Source organism: Peromyscus californicus, unplaced genomic scaffold (assembly GCF_007827085.1).
Source record: "Peromyscus californicus insignis strain IS unplaced genomic scaffold, ASM782708v3 Scaffold_11__1_contigs__length_118956290, whole genome shotgun sequence".
Classification (NCBI taxonomy): domain Eukaryota; kingdom Metazoa; phylum Chordata; class Mammalia; order Rodentia; family Cricetidae; genus Peromyscus; species Peromyscus californicus.
The window spans coordinates 36,963,305-36,985,105 of NW_026294402.1; the positions used below are offsets into that span (position 1 = coordinate 36,963,305).

The window sequence follows — 21,801 nt, forward strand, 5'->3', positions numbered from 1 at the left end:
CAGAGGAGGACACTGGGGGTCTTCCCTTATCACTGCCCTACCTCATACCTGAGACAGGGTCCCTCACTGAACCAGAAACTCGGCTCTTTGGCTAGACGATCTCCCAGGATCCACCTGTCCTACAAGGCTAGGGTTATGGGTACAGGCAACCATGTCAAGCTTTTTACCTGGATGTTGAGGATTTGAGCTCAACCAGTCCCCACGCTCACACGGCAAGCGCTCTTACCCACAGAGCCATCTCTTCATCCCGAGCACCGCCATTTATGAGTGGAGAAGCAGTAGGAAGAGCAGGCCAGAAGGTGACAATCAAGACTTCAACTGCAGACATGCCTCTTTTAAGTCTGTATTGTCACCCATGCGACAATGACAAGTATACAGCTGCATAAATAAGTTACAGAGTGGGCTCAGATAAGGCTGGAGAGCAGACTATGAGTACAAAAGACCATCATGGCAGTGGGGTGGATACAGAAGATGCCCAAGGTCAAAGCTCTGAGAATGGAGCCGTATTCAGAGATGAAAAAAAAAATGGAGAGGGAGCCATTTTTACGGCTCAGTAGGGAAGGGTGCTCGTCACCAAGCCTGACAACTGAGTTTGATTGCGAGTACTATCGATAGGAAAAGAGGGAAGAGAAAGCAGAAAGGGCTTGAGTCAACAGATCTCTCACAGTGCCTCTGTAAAGGGAAAGAGAAAACTCAGGGGGGCATGGGTAGTTAAAGAGGGGCAGGAGTCCAAGGAAGAGTTGCCATCTGGCGTGAACAACACTTGAAGGTACAAAAGACAGAGATCATCTCCACAGGATGCTCCTGGGCTCCTGGTGTGGATGAAATTCAAATAAGATTTGGGGAAATGTTTGTGTAAAGCAGGTGGGTAAGTAGCAAGGAAGACAGTGCAGTGCTGTGTGAGCAGGTAAACACGTGCACAAGGCACCCTGAGAGTTCCAGAAGCGAGAGCTCCCCAAACCAGGCAAGGGAGGGTCTCACCTCCCTGAACGGAGTAAATGGAAAGCAGGAACGAGATAGGCTAGAGGAATGGAGAAGGGTCTCCAGGTAGGGAGAGGTTAAGAGAAGGGCCCAGCTGACCCAGGGGTGTTACGACCAGGAGAATCACTTTCTTAGCACTTGCAAGCCCCTGACGTTGTCCTCAGAGCTTGCTGAGTGGAAACCTGCCAGATTCTCATAAACACATGGAACTGGGTCTAGGATTCCATGTTGTGGAGGAGGAAATGGAGGGAGGCAGTGGGAAGTTACATTCTTGTCCAAGATCAGACAACTCTGAAAGCAAAGGGCTCACAGTCACAGCTAGGCAATCTGGGTCCAGAGCCCATGCACTGAGCTAACCGCTACACTGCCAGATAGCTCTAGAAGCTAATCTTGGAGATACCCATAACATAACTGACTCCATTTTCCCTTTGTTCTCCAGGAACCCACCACAGTGGAACTACCATATAAGGCACCTGGGTAAATCCAGGTGGAAGGGACTGAGAAAAGGGAAACACATGAGGGACCCTTGTGTTGACTGCCCCAGAGGACTGACCAGTCCTGATATGACCTCACCACCTGAAACATAAGAGGACAGGAACATAACAGGCTGTGGCCAGTCCTGAGATAGATGTTCAGAGCAAAGCGCCTCTCATCTGAAGAGGTCATACCGGCATACATTCTCAAGCATGGCTAAACACTAGACTTATCCATGACACCTCCGGAGACCAGCACAGGAGTGCTATCTGCAGACTACAGGACTGGGCATGCCAGTACATGCAAAATTAAACCTGGATTAGCCTTGGTTCTCTCCATAATTCTCATTATCGGGGTAGGCTAAATGGGTGCCATCGGCTCTGTCCATCAGGAGCTAACCAGCCACCAAGTGGGAGGAAACACACACCTACAAGAGGGGCTGCTGGGTAGCCTGTTAGCTTGTCTACAGCATCCTGATGTCCTGTGCTCCCCAACAGCTCCCGTAAGCCCTGCAGGGAGCGTGTGCCTGCTTATCCAGACTAATAAGAACTAAGTGCGAGCGTGGTCTTGCCTGCAGCTGAGCCGCGAGGCTGTGAGTAGGATGTTCAGGTTCTGCTAATATAGATGAGTGCATCCCACCCACTCAGACTCACACACAAGCACTCGGCTGAGCTCTAGCAGCCGCTTCTCCCACCCACCACACTGGACACGCCCAGAGAGGCTGGTCTATATCACAAAACACAAAGATCTGCTGACTATCGCGTCTTCCCAAGCAATTGGAGCCAAACAGGGTCATGGCTTTAATTAGGCAGATGGCTGTCTCAATTTACGCTCTTGTTAATGGTTATTAATGAAACAGAAGTGTCTTCCCATGTGAGTATGAGACCAAAGGCTAACTAAACTGTCACACCCTAGGTGGCTAGGGGTCCTGGGGGTAACAGGTCCAATCCTCTCTTTGATGCTGAAATCCCTGTCAGGCCTCTCTGGTCACCTGGTATGCCCATTCCATCTGCCAGATAAATGTTTTCTCAAAATGTGGAAACAATCTCTCTTCATAGTTTCCATAACTCCAACCCCCCTTTCCCACAAATACAATGTGCAAATGACTCACTCTACCTCCCAGGACTCCGTAAGCCATTCCATGGAGCTAGAGACAGGGCTTTGAAATTCTGATGACATTCTTTCAGGACCATGCCACTCCCTGCTCAACTCAGTGGTGACCATCAAATCCACCTCAGCAGGCAGGCCTGGACCTTGCTTACATCCAACTGAGGAGTGTATCATCACCCAGGGACAAAAAAAAAAAAATGAGAGCTCCAGGGAAGCCAGGCCATTCTAGCGCAAATAAACATAGGCAGCCATACACCAAAGTAATATGGAAACCCACTTCATCATCTAGAATTCACAATTACAGAATCTGGGCCCCACTGCCTCACCTCTGATGCCCTTGCAATGTGATCTTTGCCAACACCTACCCCCTCCAAAGACTCATCACAAATATGTTGAAAACAAATTGAGAAGCCTGGCTTACTAATAGTCACTGCTATGATTTGCCCACTCCTTGGTGAGGTCCAGACATCAGCATCCTGGCCTCTGGAAGCTTCAGCTCTTGACCACAGGGAATGTGCTGCCAACAGGCTGTCCCAGACTGTGACACCCTCAGATTTCCCTCAATTCACATCCTCTGGCTTTAATCACTTACCTCCATAGGATCCTGGGCAAGTCACAAATCCTGAGAGCCTTGGGCTCTTCCTCTTCTTGTGCTCCCTTCTTCCTGGCTCATAGAAACCCAGTGAACACATCAGAACGTTCTGTTCACTGCAAACCACGGCACTGATGTCACCAAGAATTTCAGAGTTGTGCCATCTTGGTCAATGCCTTCACCCAGATGAACACATAGGCCAAGCTGGCTGCCAACTCCTGCCAGCTGCCCATATCCACCCCAACATGTATTGGTCCAGAGTGGAGTACAGGGGGCCAGTCATCTGAATGCATAGGTATTTGCAGACACACACGCACAGTTTGGAGGCAAAACACTCATTTTCTGTATTAGCTACTTGCCTTGTTACTGTGACCACATAAATGACAGGAAGCAGCTTAGGGAACAAAGAGTTTCTTTTGGCTCCCAGTTGAAGAGGATACAGTCCATCATGGTAGCAAGAGTATGAAGCCCTGGGTCACACTGCATCCACAGTCAGGAAACGAGCATGGACAGGAAGTGGGGCTGGGCTAAAAAACCTCTAGGCCCTTGCTCAATGGTCCTCCCCCATGAGGCCCCACTTCCTCAAATTTTCAGAACCTTCCAAAACATCACCAGCTGTGAACCAAACATTCAAACGCACTCTGGGGACATTCCACGTTCAAACTATGACACTTTCTTAAGTACTCTTAATTACATGTCTTGTAGGCTACCTGCAAAATGGGATGCCACACTTGACCACTGCCTCATTCTGGGAGGAGGAGCACTGGGAGGAGGAGCCCTGGAAAACTGAAATTTACCATAGATAATTCATGCAGCAGGTGGCGAGCAAGCCTTGTCCTGTAGACCAGGCACTGTGCTAGCCCCTGAGAGGAAAAGCATGCATAAGACAGACACAGACTCCCTGGAGATGCCACCAAAGAAGAGACTGTGTCCCAGAAATGTCCCCGCATCCCTTCTCTAGGTGACCCACAAAGGAGAAGGTCATCAGTTTCTATTTGTCACTATTGTGAAAGACCGATTCATTGTCTAGCTAGTTGATCCAATTTGAAATAAAGATGAAACTGTGCACAGTGATCAAAATTTCATAAACCAAATCATGTGGTAACATTTTGAGGGGAGCCCACTACTCAAAAACCTCCACTGGGAATCCTTTACATGGCTAAGAAATCAATAGTAGATTTGAGTCTCGGTGGGTCCAACAGATTTAATACACAGCCGATGAGATCAGAAACCAGGGGCTTTATTCTTCCCACTTGTCTCCCCCAACTCTCCTATTAGCTTCATCTTTATAGCATTTGAATGCTCTAGGTTGGACATTCTCTGCCAAGGATTGGAGCTCATTGGAGGAAATCAACTAAGTAAAAAATTGTAGTTGTAAAGCGCTCGGGGGTCCTAGGAAGGCTGAGTGTCAAATAAATCTGAGCTCTCGCTGCTTCGCTGAGGAGGAGAGCCTTAAAAAAGAGGTTCAATTGCTGCCTTAACCTGAGATGCGTCTAGTGCCACCCATGCTGAGTGAGACTTCCATCAGCACCAGGACCGAACCGCTGAAGTCCCTGCTGGTTTCCTCATCTGTCAGCTGCCTTTGTAATTCATTGGGAGTAAAAGTGCCAATGCAAAGCAAGAGACTGCACAAGCCATAATTATCCACCTCTTTCAATATCTTTAAACCAGAAATAACACAATACATGGGCTGGGACTGCTATGGTTACAGGAGATGCTGTTGTCCCCAAGGAAAGGATTTGCAGACAGAGCTATTTCAGCTGAAAGTGACAGAGGAGGGAGAGGAAGAAGAGGAGGAGGAGAAGAAGCAGCAGCAAAAGGAAGGAGGAAAGGTGGAGGAGAAGGAGAGAAGGAGGAGGAGGCATCAGAAGAGGAAGAGGAGCTTTCCAAGCCCTGAAGATGGGAGTAAGGGCACAAGTGGAGCATGGATAAGTCTCCCCTCACACTTGGACAGTAGTGAGTAGCCCAGTGTGCCTACAGCACAGCATGGAAGGAATACCAAGGCAAGCTAGTGTTCATCAGTTAGCAAGAACTTAATAAGTACCCAATGCAGCTGAGATAAGGACATTGACTAACATTAGGGAACACAAAGGGAAAATGTCACATAGTACTAAAGTTGACTATGCTGCCCGGTGGCTAAAGGTCACCAAAAAAAGGAATCAAAGCCACTAGGCTCTCAAGCCAACCACCTATAATCACATGACCTTGGCCACACCACTTCTTCTGCAAACATGAGCAGGTTGGATAATGGGTACTCATCCTCTGTTATAGCAAGATCCAGCAGCCATGGTCCCTTTAAGTCAGGGAGAGCTGCAGGGGCGGGGGTGGTTTGGGAGCATTTATCTACTTGTGGCTCCCCAGTCGTCACTCAGAGGACCCAGAGGGACAGAAGCAAAATCAAAAACATTTTCGGGAGATAGATGACTGAAGGGGTCTGACACACATGTGAGAGTGTGGGAAATTTATGTGGATAGCCTTACAGCCATAAATAAAACCCCTTTCTCTTACCCGAAACTTCATTCAGGGGGGTAAACAGCAGACACCGTAATAGACAATTTGGCTGTATCTCCCGCCCTGTGCCTCACTTGAATGAAAAACAGCCATCACGAGGCAGGGTAATGGGTTCAGCCGCTTCTTTACAAACATCCATATTGTCACCCGCGACAAGTGGGGCTGAGGATGGAGCTGACTGGACAAATTATTTCCTGTCCCTATATACAGTCCTGCTCTGACAGCTATCTATTCTGAAGACTCGGGGGATGGGGAGGGGCTCTGGGGAAAGACCCAGAGAAGCTCACAGGTGGTAGCAGTGACCCCTGAGAAGGTGAGGGGAACAGTGGCCCCTCCCCTTTCTGTGAACCTGTCAGAGACCTGGGAACCTCCACACTGCCCCAGCCCGTCCACATGCCAGCTGCCTGGTGTGAAGCATAGCTACCCGCGTGTGTCTTCTCGACCTGCTTCTCCTCCCAGTCCTGCCCTGCTCCGTCTACTTCCCCTCCAGGGTTCGTGTAATTAGCACCTCACCACCCGAAACCATCAGAGACTTTACAAGGCTTCTAACTCCAAGATAACCAAGGAGATAAGAAAACTGGTCCTGGTGTCTCTCTCTCTGTCTCTCTCTCTCTCTCTCTGTCTCTCTCTCTCTCTCTCTGTCTCTCTCTCTCTCTCTCTCTCTCTCTGTCTCTCTCTGTCTCTCTCTGTCTGTCTCTGTCTGTCTCTCTCTCTCTCTCTCTCTCTCTCTCTCTCTCTCTCTCTCTCTCTCTCTCTCTCTCTCTCTCTCTCCTTAGCTATGTTTCCTGGCTTCCCTAGGAGATCAAACCCACTTTGACCTTGATGGACGGTGGGATCTGTGGCTAGAGATCAGTGAGAAGGAGACTGACAAGAATCAAAACTGGCGGTTCGACAGACTCAGACAAGCAGACAAGACTCATTCGGTGGGGGTGGGGAGCCTGTGGGGACTCCTCAAAGTCCTCTTGCTAACCTAGCAACCAAGACAGAGATCTGTGGCCTCCGATGTCTGCTTCCTCCCCCCAGAGAACCAATGCCCAGAGAGGCAAGGTGGGGGTGGGGGGCTGTAATTCTGGCTCACTTCCTTTCTGCTTCCCATTAGTGACAAACGGAAATTGATGGGCTACGGCTTTATCTGCTCATTTGGTGGTGGTGATGGGGACCTCGCAGCAAACGCTAGATAACTGTAGGCATCGTATAAATTAAGCATCTTAAGGATATGAACCGTTTTGCATCGTCACTAAGCAGAATTAAATTCGGTTTTGTAGTTTCTATAGAAATGAATGAGGAAGGGGGAGGGAAGGTCTTGTTTTTAATGTCTTTTTTAAAGCAAGCAGAACAAGGAGTTGAGTGCAGAGTGAGGGAAGAATTAGATCACCTGTCCACATTTCAGACTTCTATCAGCAGCCACTGCATTCGCATGGAGAAATATGCCCATGAGATAACCTCTGACAGGTGACGCCTGACCTGACTGTGGTCTGAGCTATTGGCCTGCCTCTGGCCATGCCTGGGCCTCTTGACTATCACCAGAGTACCAACTCTTAAGACTAGTCCTTGTGATGGGAAAGGCTCTCCCTCCCAGCATCAAGCCATTTTTATTCTATATCGGCCTCCAGCCTTTCAGTTCCACATTAAAGATCCAGGTCCTGCTGGGCAGTGGTGGCACACCCCTTTAATCCCGGCACTCAGGAGGCAGAGTCAGGCAGATCTCTGTGAACTCAAGGCCAGCCTGGTCTATATAGTGAGTTCTAGGCCAGACAGGGTTATATAGTGAGACATTCTCCCAAAAGAAAAGAAAAGACCCTGTCATGAACAAAGCAGCCACCCACCTCCAGCCTGGGATGAAAGATTCGTGGTTATCTGGCTGCTTAACCTACCCTGGAGAATGATCATCTAACCTAAAACTGGAGGTCTGGCTCTCAGGAGGGTCTTCTTCAAGCCACAAGAATTTGGATGCCTCATTCCATACTGACCCATGTCCCACATACACATGTAGACATCCCTAACCTCTAGTCCCCTCCCACCTGTCCTGACTCGAAGGTTCCCTACGCTGGACCATCTGATGGTTGTGCTGCTTCTCGCTGGAGTAGATGGTGTCCTCATTCTTAGGCTGTGTCCCAGATCTCAAGGTCTATGGTGCCTTGGCTTCCAGTGGTCTAGGCTTACTTGCCTGTTGCAGAGAAGGAGGCATAGGGTTTCCCAGGACTTGCCTTCCCAGAGTAGAGGTATCAATGGTGTAAGTGATAACCCTGTTTGTCCACACCTAGAGGGGCATGCCCACAGCAACAAGGACAAAGAAGAGGCTGAAACAGCCCTGTCATCCCTCTCAGAGCCAGGCCATGACTAGTAGATACCAACTCAAGGCCCTTCCAAGCAGGCTGGCAGGAATCACCAAGCAGACATCAGACTTCATCCAAATTGCCAAAGATGATTTTAACACCCATCTCTAGAGTCTTCTTGGACTAATCAAAAGAAAGAGGCAACTGCTTATTTCCAGTCCTGGATTTGGAAGACCCATGGCCATTTCCACCCTCCTTCATCACTAACAGCTACCTCTTCATATGCAGACTGAATCTGTCATGAATTATACCATGGAGTAGGCAGCATTTTATTCTAGGCACTGTCAGAGCCTGGCAGGAAGAACAGATGGGAGCCACTAGCCTGTTGCCCCCTCACCATATCCACATCTGTGTCCACCTCTGCCTTCACCACATCCACGTCTGTCACAACCACACTTAGGGAGGTCAGGGAAGCTTTCTAAACAGAGCCTGTGAAGTATAAAGGTATTTCCTCTGTGTACACTTAGGGTAACAATGAGACTGTCACCCAGAGCCAGACTGTACTTACCGATCCTCAGGGAGTGTGGGCTACAGGCGACCATCATGAGCCACGCAGGAAGCAGCACCAAAGGCGCGGAGACACGGGGCATCTTCTATAACTCCTCATGGAGCCCTCTGCTGGTCTGGGCATGACATAACGCTGTGAGGGAGTGGAGGAAGCATGTGAGTCCTACACAGGCTAGGTAACCACCTGGTCCATCCCAGTGACAGAGGCTCCAGAGAGCACCCAAAAACCTCAGTGGGGAGAGCTGACAATCCCTCCAGAACTTCCAGCAGTACCTGTGAGAGAGCTGCAGGCAAAGTCCTGGAACTGGGCCTTTGACTCCCCACCCACACTCACCAGGGTTCAAAGAAGGCCCCTGATGAGCACAGGGCAGGCTACTCTAACAGGTTGCAGGACCCATGATACCTCACTTTCCTTTCAAAATCTCTGGTTAAGAATCAAGGCGTTCAGCGTGTCTTAAGGAACAGAAGCCATGGGTACGCAGAAAAGAAGGCATGAGGAGGGTTATTCTCAAGCACATGGGATGGGTCCAAGTACAGCTCTCCCACCTGCCACCTGTGTGGTCTTCACAAGGCTTCTCTTTGTCTCCACGCTTCCCTGGTTGCATAAGTGGTGTTAATTCCCTCTTGGTGGAGCTGGTCTGAAGACCAAGATAACCCAGGGGAAGAAGCTACCTTATGTAAGGCTTGCCCTAAATGAAGGACTACATGCATGTCAGTTCCTCCATGGCGGGGTCAGGAGACATCTCTTCCCAGCAAGGAGATGACAGAGGTACACATCCCCGCCCAACATACACGTTCTGCACCTGCTTCGTCTTCCAGATGCTAACTAAGCTCTTCTCACATCCTTCCTCCACCTCCTCACCTACCTGATATCAAAATCGGAGCTGTCAACAGGGCTGCACCTCCCCAAGGCAGCAGGACCGCTAATCCTCCCACAACCTCTCCGTTACTCTAAGAGTCAGTGTCTGTAGCAAGCTGGTTTTGCCTCACAACTGAGATGAAAGTGGGGGCCCTGAGCACCTGTGTGTTTAATCCTGGATGCTCCAGGAAAGGAGAAAAGTATTAGAATGTTTCCCCCTCCCATCCTGTAGATAATCAAGAGAAAGCCAGTCAAAAGCCTTGAACAGACGCTTCACTAACTAATATCATCAATGGCCTATGCACATTTGAAAAGATGCTCAGATCCCTTGGCATCAAGGAAGCACATTTTAAGCAACAGCATTTACAAAATGTCAGCAAGAACATGGAGCAACTAGGTCTCTCACACACCGTGAGGGAACATAAATCATGGAAGTGCTTTGGAGAACTGGTCTACCGGAGCTTTACAAAAACACTCATGAACCAGCAACTCCACTCCTTGATATTTCTCCAATAGAAGTGCAGGTCTGCTCACCAAAGACTTGTCCTAGAATGTTCACAGTGGCATTCTTTGTATTTGCCCAAACTGGAAGCTGTCCAAGTGTCTAGCAGCAGAAAGGAAAAATGATGATGATGTACTGTATCATCACACAACACAGTGTGACAAAGGCATGGACATGAATAATCAATTACTACAAGCGACAGCACAAGGATTGTCATTAACACAATACTGAAAAAAAGGTATCAGACACAAAACTGCACACAGCATGATTCTAAAGTTTAAAAACAAAAGTGGTGTGCAATCAAAAGTTCAGTCAGTGAAAAAATGTCACCAAAATGAAGGGTTAGAAGCAAGCAACACCTTTAAGCTTCTCTGTGGTTTGAAATTGATACTGCCAGAAAACGGCTTCTCAGTGAGTAAATGAGGGATACATTAGTGTTCAACACTGGACACACAGAGACTGGGAGAGACCCAGAGCCTATGACTATCAAACCAGAGGGCAAGAAAATGCACATATCGTGGGCTGGAGAAATAACTCAGCCAATAAGTTGCTTGCTGTGTAGGCATGAGGCCCTGAGTTTGATAACCAGAAACCACACACACACAAGGACAGATGCATGCTTGCAATCCTAATATGGAGAAAGTCAAGACAGGCGGATCCCTGTGACTAGCTGTCCAGACTGTCTAGCCCACTCAGCAAGCCTCAGGACAGTGACAGATTCTGCCTCAAAATGCAGGGTGGACAACACCTGAGGAATGATACCTAAGCTTGCCCCCAACCTCCACATACATGTGCACATACATGCACTTTCACACTCATGAACACTCATGCACACACTAGAGGACAGAAAGGGAAACTGAGCCCACAGGTCACTGAAACAGAGAGAAATAAAGGGAGAAACACGATGAAGACACAGGCGGGAAGAAAGGCCGTCTGGATTTAGCTGTTCTTGGGGACTGCCAGGTGTGCTGGCTCTTCAGCAATGCTCTGCCTGCCTCACCACAGAAGGCTGGTGCAGAAAATGGAGAACCACATTGAGAAGGTTGCAGCCAACCAAGTTCCCGCCTGGAGAAGCCGAATGTCTACATTTTCCTTTTCCCTAGAACTCACAGCAGTTATTACCACACTTCCCAGCCAGTGTCTACCTTGCAGCCCAGAGTGGTCCAGTAGAATGCTACTGAAGCAAGTTCATTGAAAAATATTAACAGTAGGATTTGGGTCAGAGACACAACAATAAATGGAGTTTCTTTTCCCTTAAGACTGGGGAGTCCCAGCAGGCAGCCAAAGAGGGTCAGAAAACTAAGTGGGTGTACACAATTGCATGTAGAAATGGGACCTTGAGAAAACACAGACTTTGGAAAATGGGAGGCCCACTGTATCCCGTCAATGCAATACACTTGGTTATCCTGACATCCTTGGGGGGCATCCTTCCTGGAGACCCCGGTGGAGCTCAGCACCAACCTGGCCTTGGAAATATTTTGAAATAATGTACTCGGGATAAACTTGGACTGAGGAATTGGCTCCCATGTTACTTTGTACTACCAAGCAGGGAAACAAAACTATTCCCACCAGTTTGGTCCCAAACCACTCCCATAGAGTAACCCCAGAAAAGGAAGGGCAACTAACCCCAGCCTCTGCCAGGAACACACAGCTGGAGAAGACACAGGAAGAGGAGCAAACAGGCTGAGGAAGTGAGTTCCCAGCCATCCTTGCCCACATCAATGCCCCAGCAGAGACAATACTTACTTCAATATTTTTATTGAGACTCTTTTTTTTCTGACTTGTTCATATACATACATTTCTCTTCCTTTTCCTCTTTTTCTCTATATTTTCAATTATTTGGAACAGGGATTAATTGTTCTTTCTCTCCCTCTTCTTCTAGTGGTCAACTCCATTCACTCTCTACTTTTTGCCTGTTTTCTCCTTTGGTTTTTGAATGCTCTGACTTTTTTGCCCCCACTTTCCTTCATCTTTTCTCCTAGTTATACATTTCCTAACATACATTAAATTTGTTCTGTTTGTATTATTTCTACCACCACCATGCCTGTTGCTGTTGTCAAGGCTGAGGGCTGTGGGTGTTGAGCTTTGTATTTTTTCTACCTGGTTCACTGCTACTTGATGCTATTTGTCTTCCCCTCCTTCACGGGCTGGGAGTCAAGAATAGCAGTAGATGCTCTACTGCCAAGCTACACATGCATCCCTGCTGAAGAGTCTGGGCACCTTGCTCTATACCCAACCCAACCCTGTGAATACTTCGATACCACAAAGAGGGGATATAAAAATGTCCACCTGAAGACCAGGATCCAAGTAGGCACAAATGTAGTGCATAAAAATAGCAGAGATAAACAACAACAACAAAGTGTGGGTAATATATCTATGAAGGACTACATACAGTGTATGTCATCCCATATCCCTTCAGGCTGGACATTAGTGACAAGGTTAGAGGAGTGATGACAGAGGACATACCTCACATACTCTGCTGTCTACAATACATCTGCCTAGTACACTAGAAGGGCCCCACTCTTGTGAGACCTACAGAGAAAGCACCATCTGTAGGCCTTGACAGCATATGTACCATGTGAAAAGAGACTAACCCTTAAAAAAAGTAACAGGGAAGCTATAGTACAAAACCCATTTCACAATAATCTGCTACCAAAGGATACATCATCAAGAGATAATTTTCCTTAAAGAGACTCTCATATAAAAGTATAATAGTTAGCCAGGCATGGTGGCGCATGCCTTTAATCCCAGTACTCAGGAGGCAGAGGCAGGCAGATCTCTGTGAGTTGGAGGCCAGTCTGGTGAACTCTGTGAGTTCCTGGACAGCTATGGCTGTCACACAGAGAAACCCTATCTCAAAAAAAAAAGTATAAGCTATCCATCCCAACATATACTCAAGTCTCAACACAGAAATAAAAGATAAATGAGAATAAGACAGAAAAACTCCCCCAAAGCTCCTAATTTTATAGCAACTGACTCCAAAGACAATGAATAAGACAAAATACTAGAATGAAGAATTTTATAAAATGACTTTTTAAATACCAATGAGTTCTAAGAAAATACATAAAAAATAATTGGACCAATTAAGGAAAGTAGTAAACAATATAAATCAGAAGTTCAAAGGACAAAGGTTTTTTTTTTAAAAGAACTAAACAGAAATCATGGATATGAAAATCCCATTAAGTTAAATTAAAAAACCCAATGGAAAGCCAAACCAAAAGACTATACCAATTAAAAGTGAGGTTTTCAGGGGCTGAAGACAAGATTGAAAAATGAGAATACTCAGAAAATAACAATTTTTAAAATGTAAGAAATTATGAACAGAACATACAAAACTCTTGGGACATAATTAAAAGACCAAATTTATATATTTTTTGATGTAAAAGTTGGTACTGAGGTATAGACTAAGGGTATAAAATCTATTCAGTGAAATGATATAAAAATTTTTTCCCAAATCTTGGGAAAGATGCAGATCTACAGGAACAAGAAGCATTCAGAAGCCAAAACAGACAGGACCAGAAGAGAAGTTCCACATATTACAGTTGAAAAGTTAAGATTACGGGATGGAGAGATGGCTCAGAGGTTAAGAGCACTGACTGCTCTTCCAGAGGTCCTGAGTTCAATTCCCAACAACCACATTGTGGCTCACAACCATCTGTAATGAGATCTGGCACCCTCTTCTGTATACTAAATAAAAAATCTTTTAAAAAAAAGTCAAGATTACAGAAGAAAAAAAGAATATTTAAAGTTGTTAGAGAGAAATGCTAACTCATCCTAAAGGTAAATCTATTAGGATAACTCAGATTTCTCAACAGAAACTCTAAAGTCAGGAACAAATGGAATTATTTATTTCAACTATGGAAGAAAACCCCATCAGTCTAGACTACAAAGCCATCACATTTAAACTTCATAATTAAAAAAATATTGCTGTGGGATGTTCTGTATGGCAAATGTGTTGCTGATTAGTCAATAAATAAAACACTGATTGGCCATTGGCTAGGCAGGAAGTATAGGCGGGACAAGGAGGAGAATAAAGCTGGGAAGTGGAAGGCTGAGTCAGAGAGACTGCCAGCCGCCACGATGACAAACAGCATGTGAAGATGCCAGTAAGCCACGAGCCATGTGGCAAGGTATAGATTAATGGAAATGGATTAATTTAAGCTGTAAGAACAGTTAGCAAGAAGCCTGCCACGGCCATACAGTTTGTAACCAATATATAAGTCTCTGTGTTTACTTGGTCGGGTCTGAGCGGCTGTGGGACTGGCAGGTGAGAGAGATTTGTCCTGACTGTGGGCCAGGCAGGGAAACTCTAGCTACAAAATATATAAAGACTCTCTAAGAGAAACAAAATCTAAAGGAATCCATGACACAAAATCAGCACTGCAGAGGGTATTCCAAGAGGATAGTCGAGGAAGACAAACACAATCCCAAAAGTACAGGAAAGAATAAATCTCCAGAACAGTAAATAAGCAAAAGAGAATTAGAAAAGAATCACACATTAGGAAAAAACAATAAAGTGATAGGAATGAGACTGTTACTGTTCAATTAGAATTCCAATGTAAATGATCTTAGCTCTCCCATTAAATGGCATGGACTGGCTAATTAGGTAAGAAATAAAGACCCAACTGCCTGCTGCCTGCAAGAAACACACCTCACTGGCAAAGACATACACAGACTGAAAGGAAAAGGGTGACAAATGATATTCCAGGCAAATGGAATCCAGAAGCAAACAGAAGAGATGTTTATACACAACCAAAGATACCTCCAAAACTCAAGGAGACCAAAACAAAAACAAAAAACAAACAAACACTATATATTGGTAAAGAGAACAAATATGTCAAGAGGATGTAACTATAAATATATGTGCACTAGGCATCAGCACCTTCTGTTTTATAAAACAAACACAGGTGGACAGGAAAGACCCAATATATTAATAGTAGATAACTTCAATACCCCCATGTTCATCAATAGCTATGTCATTCAACTCCCCCAAAAACCAATGAGGAAACTTCAGAGTTAAGTTATATTATAGACCAAATAGATGTAACAGATACCTACAGAACATTACATCCCAAACTGCAGATATGTATTCATTTCAGCAGTTCATACAGCTCTCCCCAACAGAGATAATATTTTAGGTTGAAAAACAAGTCTTGACAAATACCAAAAAAGAAAGAATATCTTGTAACTTCTTTCTCATCATAATGGAATAAAACTGAACTAACAGCAAGAGAAACTAAAGAAACTCTATAAACATATGGAAGTTGAGAAATTTACAAAAGAAAGAGAAAGAAATCCAAAATTAATAGACTCTAAGACAACAAAGAATGAGTAACAAAATATGCCACTGAAATATGGAGGGTTAATTAGGAATTAATTTAAAAATGTATACCCCAATAAACTGAGAAATCTAGAAAAAAAATCTATGTAATTTTCAGACACAAAAGAACTACCAAAATTGAATCAAAAGGATATAAAAATCCTAAGTGCAATAATAACAAGGAATGAGATTGATACATTAATAAAAAGATATCCAGACAAAGAAAAACCTAGTACCAGGCAATTCGCTGTTAAAGTCTGTAATATACATAAAACAATGGAATAGAAGATCCAGAAATAAACACAAGCAACTATAGTCATTGATCTTTGACAAAGTTGATAAAGGCCAATGCTGGAGAAAAGACAGCCTCCTTAACACAGGAACCTCAGAAATCTTCAGAGCCACTAGAAACTAGATCTCTCTCTCACCCTGAACCAAAATCAACCTGAAATTAATTAAAGACCTTAATAGAAGACCTGAGACTCTCAAAGAACTAAAGAACAGAGAGAAAACACTTCAAAATGTAAGAATAGGCAGGCTTTCTGAATAGTATTTCAATGGCTCAAGAAATTATAGTAAGAATTGACAAACAGGACTGTATCAAATTAAAAAGATTCCACATAGAAAAAAAAATCTAGAGTAAAGGCGCAGCCTACATAATGGGAGAAAGTCTTTGCCACCTACTCACCCAACAGAAAATTAATATACAAAGGATTCCAAAAAATGAATACTCAACGGACACACCATCCAGTCAATAAATGGGCAATTGAACTGAGGCGACACTTCTTAAAAGGTATAAATGGCCAATAAATACATGGCAAAAGGTTCAACGTTTTTAGCCATTAAATGTAAATCAAAACTACACTGAGATTCCATCTCACGCCAATCAGAATAGTTATCATCAAGTAAGAAAAAAAAAGCAATAAATAATGGCAAAGATTCAGGGGAAAGGGAAATCCTTATGTGTTGTTGGTATAAATGTAAATTGACAAGTACAGACAGTGTGGAAATCAGTATGGAGGACCTTAAAAAACAAAATCTATTGTATCATCTAGCAATGGGGCTTCTGGGTGTATACCTGAAGGAAATGAAGTCAGCATACACTGGAGAGAGTGCATACCTGAGGTCATTGCTGCACTATTGACAATAGCCAATGGGATGGCTATTCTTTGTTGTCAACTGACTATATCTGGAATAAACTACAATCCAGAAATGGAGGGCACACTTGTTGAGAGATTTTCTCCTTGGTTTGAAGTGGGTGAACTTTAATTCAGATCTTGAGGTGGGAAGATATACCTTTAATATAGGCTATACCTTCTGCTTGAAGTCTTTATAAGGACAAGAAGGAAGCTTTTGCTCTTTGCCTGCTTGCCTGCCCTTGCCTTGCTAGCACATCCATTCCTGCATTGGCATTGGATTCTACCTCTTCAGGATCCCAGTATACACAGAAGACCAGCTGAGACATCCAGCCTGGTGGGAATGAGCAACTACTAGATTCTTGGACTTTCTGTTCACAACTAACCAATATTGGATTAACTGGACTTCAGTCTGTAAGTCATTCCAATAAATTCCATATATATATATATATATATATATATATATATATATATATATATATATATATATATATATATATATGAGACACTAGAGAACCTTGACTATTGAAGCCAAGTTAGATAATTGGCCTAGTTGTCTGCCAGAAGATGAATGGATAAAGGAAATGTGGCATGCATATATACATACAACTGAATATTAGTCAACAATAAAGAAACAGATCATGTCATCTGAAAGAGAATGGATAGAGCTGAAGAGCATGATGTTAATGGAAATAAGGCAGACTGAGAAACACAAGTGTCGTGTTTTCTGCCATATGTGTGGTCTAGAAGTAAAAGACAGTGTGGAAGTTGAGGAGGGAACTATGTGGGAAGAGAAATGGAATCAGGGGAAGGACAGAGAGATGAGGAAAGGATAACAGAGGAGGAGGGGGGGAAACTGTAGTGGTAAGTAAAATAAATGAAAAATTACTAATTCAATAAAATAAAATTTTTAAAAAAGAAAGGATAACAGGAAAGGACTATGCTCCAAGTAGGTTATGTACAGGTATGAAACCCATTATTTTATAAAATTAATAACCTCTTAGAACTCTGCTCAGGGTAGACACTGGCCCAGGGACTTCTGTAGAGCAGAAAAGCTGTTTCTTACTCTGGATGCTAGTTACACAGGTCAGGGCCCTTGTGCACTTTTCCTTAGGCATGTTAAGCTTTAGAAGTTTTCTGTGTTTCACGATATCCTACATTTGAACGTGCACTCACTCTTTCCATCATACCTTGCAGCTTCCCCTGCACATGTTCCTGAGAGGGAGGTGTATGTGTATGTGTGTGTGTGTGTGTGTGTGTGTGTGTGTGTGTGTGTGTGTGTGTGTGTGTGTGTGTGTGTGTGTGTGTGTGTGTCTGTCTGTCTGTGTATGTTCTCCTCTCTACACATCCCCAGAATTATGTCCTCCCCTGTGAGCCAGCACGGCAGCCTGTGGTGACTCAGAGGTAGCACTTTCCTCTCTGGCTGATGCTGTCCTTAAGTCTCCAGCTGGGATCACTGTGAGCTTCTTAAGAGCAAGGACTATCCCCAGCTTTCTGGGGTGTCCCCAGAGCCTCCTTACAAATAGTGGATGCATGATGCCTCTTTGTTCAATGAGCATCAGGCCTCAAACAGTCCCCTGCTGCAGGGAGGCGGAGGACGATATGGGAAGGAACAGAGGAGTAAAGGAAACTCTAATGATAACAAAACAGACCCAGAATCTGTCCTTTCTTTCTTGATGTGGTCGGTATTTTCCTCCCTGCTGTGACAAAATACTTACTAGAAGTAACTTAAAAGGAGGATTTGTTTTGGCTCGTAGTTGGAGAGGGGAAGGTATGGCAGAGTTCATAGTGGCGGGAGTGTGTGGTTGGGACTCCCCATATCCCAGCAGTGAGGCAGCAGAGAACTCAGGCTAAAAGCAGGGCCAGGCTGGAACCCATGAACTGCACTCCCCAGTGACCCACATCCTCCAGCTAAGCTCCACCTCCTGAAGGTTCTAAACCTCTCTCAACAGCACCACCACCCAGGTACCAAATGATCAAACAACCAAGCCAATGGGAAACATTTGGTATGCAGGTCACAGCACTGGATGCTGGTGCGGAGACAGATTAAAGCCAATCTGGTCTCGAGAGAAGCCTGGCACTCTTTTGGTTTTTATTTATTCTTTGTGTCTTTCACATTATGCCTCCCATCCCACCCATCTCCTCCCCCTAGTTTAAGAGAAAAAGGGAATAAAAGGAGGAGAAAGGGAAAATCTCATCATGGAAGCTGCAGTGTGACACAATGAGTCATGCAGTAAGCCCCTTTATCCATACGTTATTACATGCAGGGGTTCATCACAAAGAATCATTGGTCTGGTTCGAGGCCCCTGGTCTCTGCTATACCATCAGTGCTGGGCCCTCACTGGGACTCTTCCTGGACATTCTGTTGCTGTCCTGTGTCATGGAGATCCTGCAGCCCTGGGTCTGCAGGACAGACCCCTCCCCTCACCATCCCACCCCCCACCCCACGCTCCAGCAGATCACAGATGGGGTGGATATTGGGATGGGCCAACACATAATCCTGGTTCTGGGTCTGGGCAGTTGCAGGGTTGGTCAGCCCACCAGCTCTCCCCTGTCTTCACCACCAGGGTGAGCTCTCCAGCATTGCCCTAGGTAATTCACCTCTTGCAGCGATGAGCAAGGGGCGGGGCCAGTTCTCCTGCTTTCATGTCCTCAGAGTCAGTTCTCCCACACCTACACCTTCAGGGCCAGCTCTACTGTGTTGCCTAGGCGAGGTGTAGGGGCCACTCTCCCAAATGCTGCAGCTGACGAAGGGCAGGGACAGCTCTCCCACTCTTAGGACCTCAGGGTCAGCTCCTCCACCTTCCTCAGGCATTGATGAGTAATGGGGACAGCTCTCCCACACTCACAACATCAGGACTGGCTCACCCACACCTCCACCAACAGGGTCAGCTCTCTGGTGCTGCCCAGGTGAGGTGCAGAGTACCCTTTCCCAAGTGCTGCAGCTGTTAAGGAGGAGGGTCAGCTCCCTCACCCACCACAGGTGGCAGGGTCAAGGGGCAGAAGGGCATCTTTCTCTCTCCCTCACCACCACATGGCAGATGGGGGGGGCTGTGACCAGCTATCCCATTCTCACAGCCTTAGGGGTAGCTCGCCAGCACCTCTGTAAACAGGGTCAGCTCTACTACTGCCTAGGAGAGGAGTAGGGCCTGCTTTTCTGGGCTGGCACTCTTACTTATTATGATAGCCCTGATCTTTTTGATGATTGACTCTCTCCACGCTAAAGTGCAAACACATCTAAGGCAGTATTGTGTCTGTGCACCTAGGACTCAAAATGGGGGTGCTCAGCCTGCTTTCAGGAGCCTCATTTAGTCTTAGCAGGAGAGGAGGCTCCTGATTTCTTAGGGGGAGGGGGCAATGCTAGAAACACTAGGCTATCAGCTTCCCCAGCCCTAAATTATTCAAATACTTTAATCTAGATGCTAGCTTTTAAAGACTAGGTCCATCTGCATGCCAGTGTAAGGCCAACACCTCAGTCTTTTATGGTTTTTACAGAAGAACTGGAAGTTCCAGCTTGCTGATCTCCCAAGCCAAAATGGAGAAGGAGGTGGAGGCAGAGGCCTGCCAACCTTGGCTCTGTGTGACCTTGAGCATGCACTTCAGTATTCCGTATTCTTGGGTGTTGCCTCCCCATCTGTAACAGAGCTTGCTTGGTGGATGGACTCTCTCAAGACCTGGGGGGGGGGGGGGCGGCGGTAACTGCAAACCACTGAGCTTCCCACTCATGCCACAGATGGTCCTTTGCATTTTTTGTATGGCCTGGGAAACGATCTCTCACCACTGAGTCTAGGGTTAAGGGCTCTCAGGACCTTAGAAATCATTGTTCTGAAAGGTAGTCTCTAGTTTCAGTCAGGCTTTGGAGCCAGGCACAACAAAAGTCACACCTGCATGAACCGAGTGTAATTCTGTCATCAAATAAAGTGTACAGGGTTAATCTGACACCTACTTAGCCATCTACATGATAATTACCATGCCAGGTGCTGATTAGGCATAAACGGGAGGCACTGATGTAAATGGCTGTATTTAGTATTGCTTTGATACAGTATAACTGGATTTTTACAGTTCCTTGCTTTTTGACAGTTCATTTATCCACTCGACAATATTTATGGAGGCTGTAATATATGCCAAGCATTGTTCTAGAACTTGGGATACAGTCACACTCGGAAGGCCAAGGGATCAGAAGCAGACCTTTGCAGTGTCATTGGGAGCACTCTTTGGAACACCCTGGTTGGCCATGTCAGTCATAAGGACAGTGGGAGGGCCACATTCAAAGGAGGCTGGAGCTGGCCCTGACCTTCAGAAATGGACTCTGTTGAACCCAGAGCCATCAGACCCTATGGTTTCATCCACTGAAAACCCAAGAAAAGCAGTGCCTACCTCCGGGATGACGAGAACCAGAAAAGCAGGGAACGACTCGGACTTTTCCACCTGTGTCCCCAGTGCCTGGCACAGGCTGGCACATAGTAGGTACTCACACGGTATCTGTTGAAATAATGAAAGAACACCGAGAGTGAGTTCAGAAATGAGGTAAGCTGTCAAGTACTTAACATGCTGACTATGGATTCACAATCTAATTTTTGCCCCAACCCAAGCTCCCTGTCTGTGGCCCTTCACCCTCTCTGACCTAGCTCACAGGTGCCAGTCATCACACTGCTCTATGATGGCCTCTCACTCCCAAGTCTGTGGAGCACCATGGTAGGAGCTGGCACTTCTGCCTTTCTACCTCTGCTTTCCCATGCACCTGCCCCAAATATATCCTCCTAACACCAACAATTTGTCAGCCCTACTTTTTCCAGAAGGAGAACCTGATTTGCATTCTGTCACCATGGCCAGGCCATTCAGGTTCTCCAAGCCAGAGGAGGTGCTCCTTGAGCCGTGCCTCAGACTTAATCACCTCTGACACGCCCCTGCCCCTTTCTGTCTCTATTTTGAGCTGAAGGCCAGCCAATCTTGCAAAGGGCTTTCTTCCTCTCCCTCACAGCAGCACCTCCAGCACCTTGGACAGTGCTCACCAGAGGCACCCACAAATAAATACAATTGCATGAACAAGCAGATGTTCCCCTTGACACTTACACTGCCATGGGGGGCAGGGAGCATCTCTTCTAGGCATACATCTACCTAACACACATGCCATGGGGCCTGTTCTGCATAGAGGCTCAATAAACAATCACTGTGATTCACGATAGTGGCCAGTTGATGGAGTGGACAAGCACAGTCTGAAGACAGCCCATGGCAGTCCTGTGCTGCTGCGCAGGCTGTCTGGACCCCCAGCCCACCTGCACTGAATGGAACCCTTCTCACTCTGCACTATCCTCTGCTGTCCTCGTGGGACTACCACATCATTAATCGTGATTTTTTTCCGGGTAGGACAGAGAGGAGACTGACAGCCAGCAGACAGTGTTTGGTGGCAAAAAGGACAGAGAAAATCAGAGGGGCAGTCAGATTAATTACAGGTTTTCTCTCAGCCGTGGGC

The 21,801-nt window shown here is 45.9% G+C and overlaps 1 protein-coding gene across 3 annotated transcripts in view; it reads right to left on the minus strand.

The window, feature by feature from the left end:
• Grik4 (glutamate ionotropic receptor kainate type subunit 4) overlaps positions 1-21,801 on the minus strand; it is a 431,592-nt gene that overhangs the window by 286,431 nt on the left and 123,360 nt on the right. For all 3 annotated transcript variants that reach the window (XM_052757532.1, XM_052757513.1, XM_052757522.1), the window contains 2 exons: positions 20,706-20,810; positions 8,513-8,644 (listed from right to left, as the gene is read on the minus strand). In XM_052757532.1, the coding sequence (XP_052613492.1) occupies positions 8,513-8,594 (82 nt within the window). In that variant the 5' untranslated portion in view covers positions 8,595-8,644; positions 20,706-20,810. The remainder of the gene's footprint in view (positions 1-8,512; positions 8,645-20,705; positions 20,811-21,801) is intronic.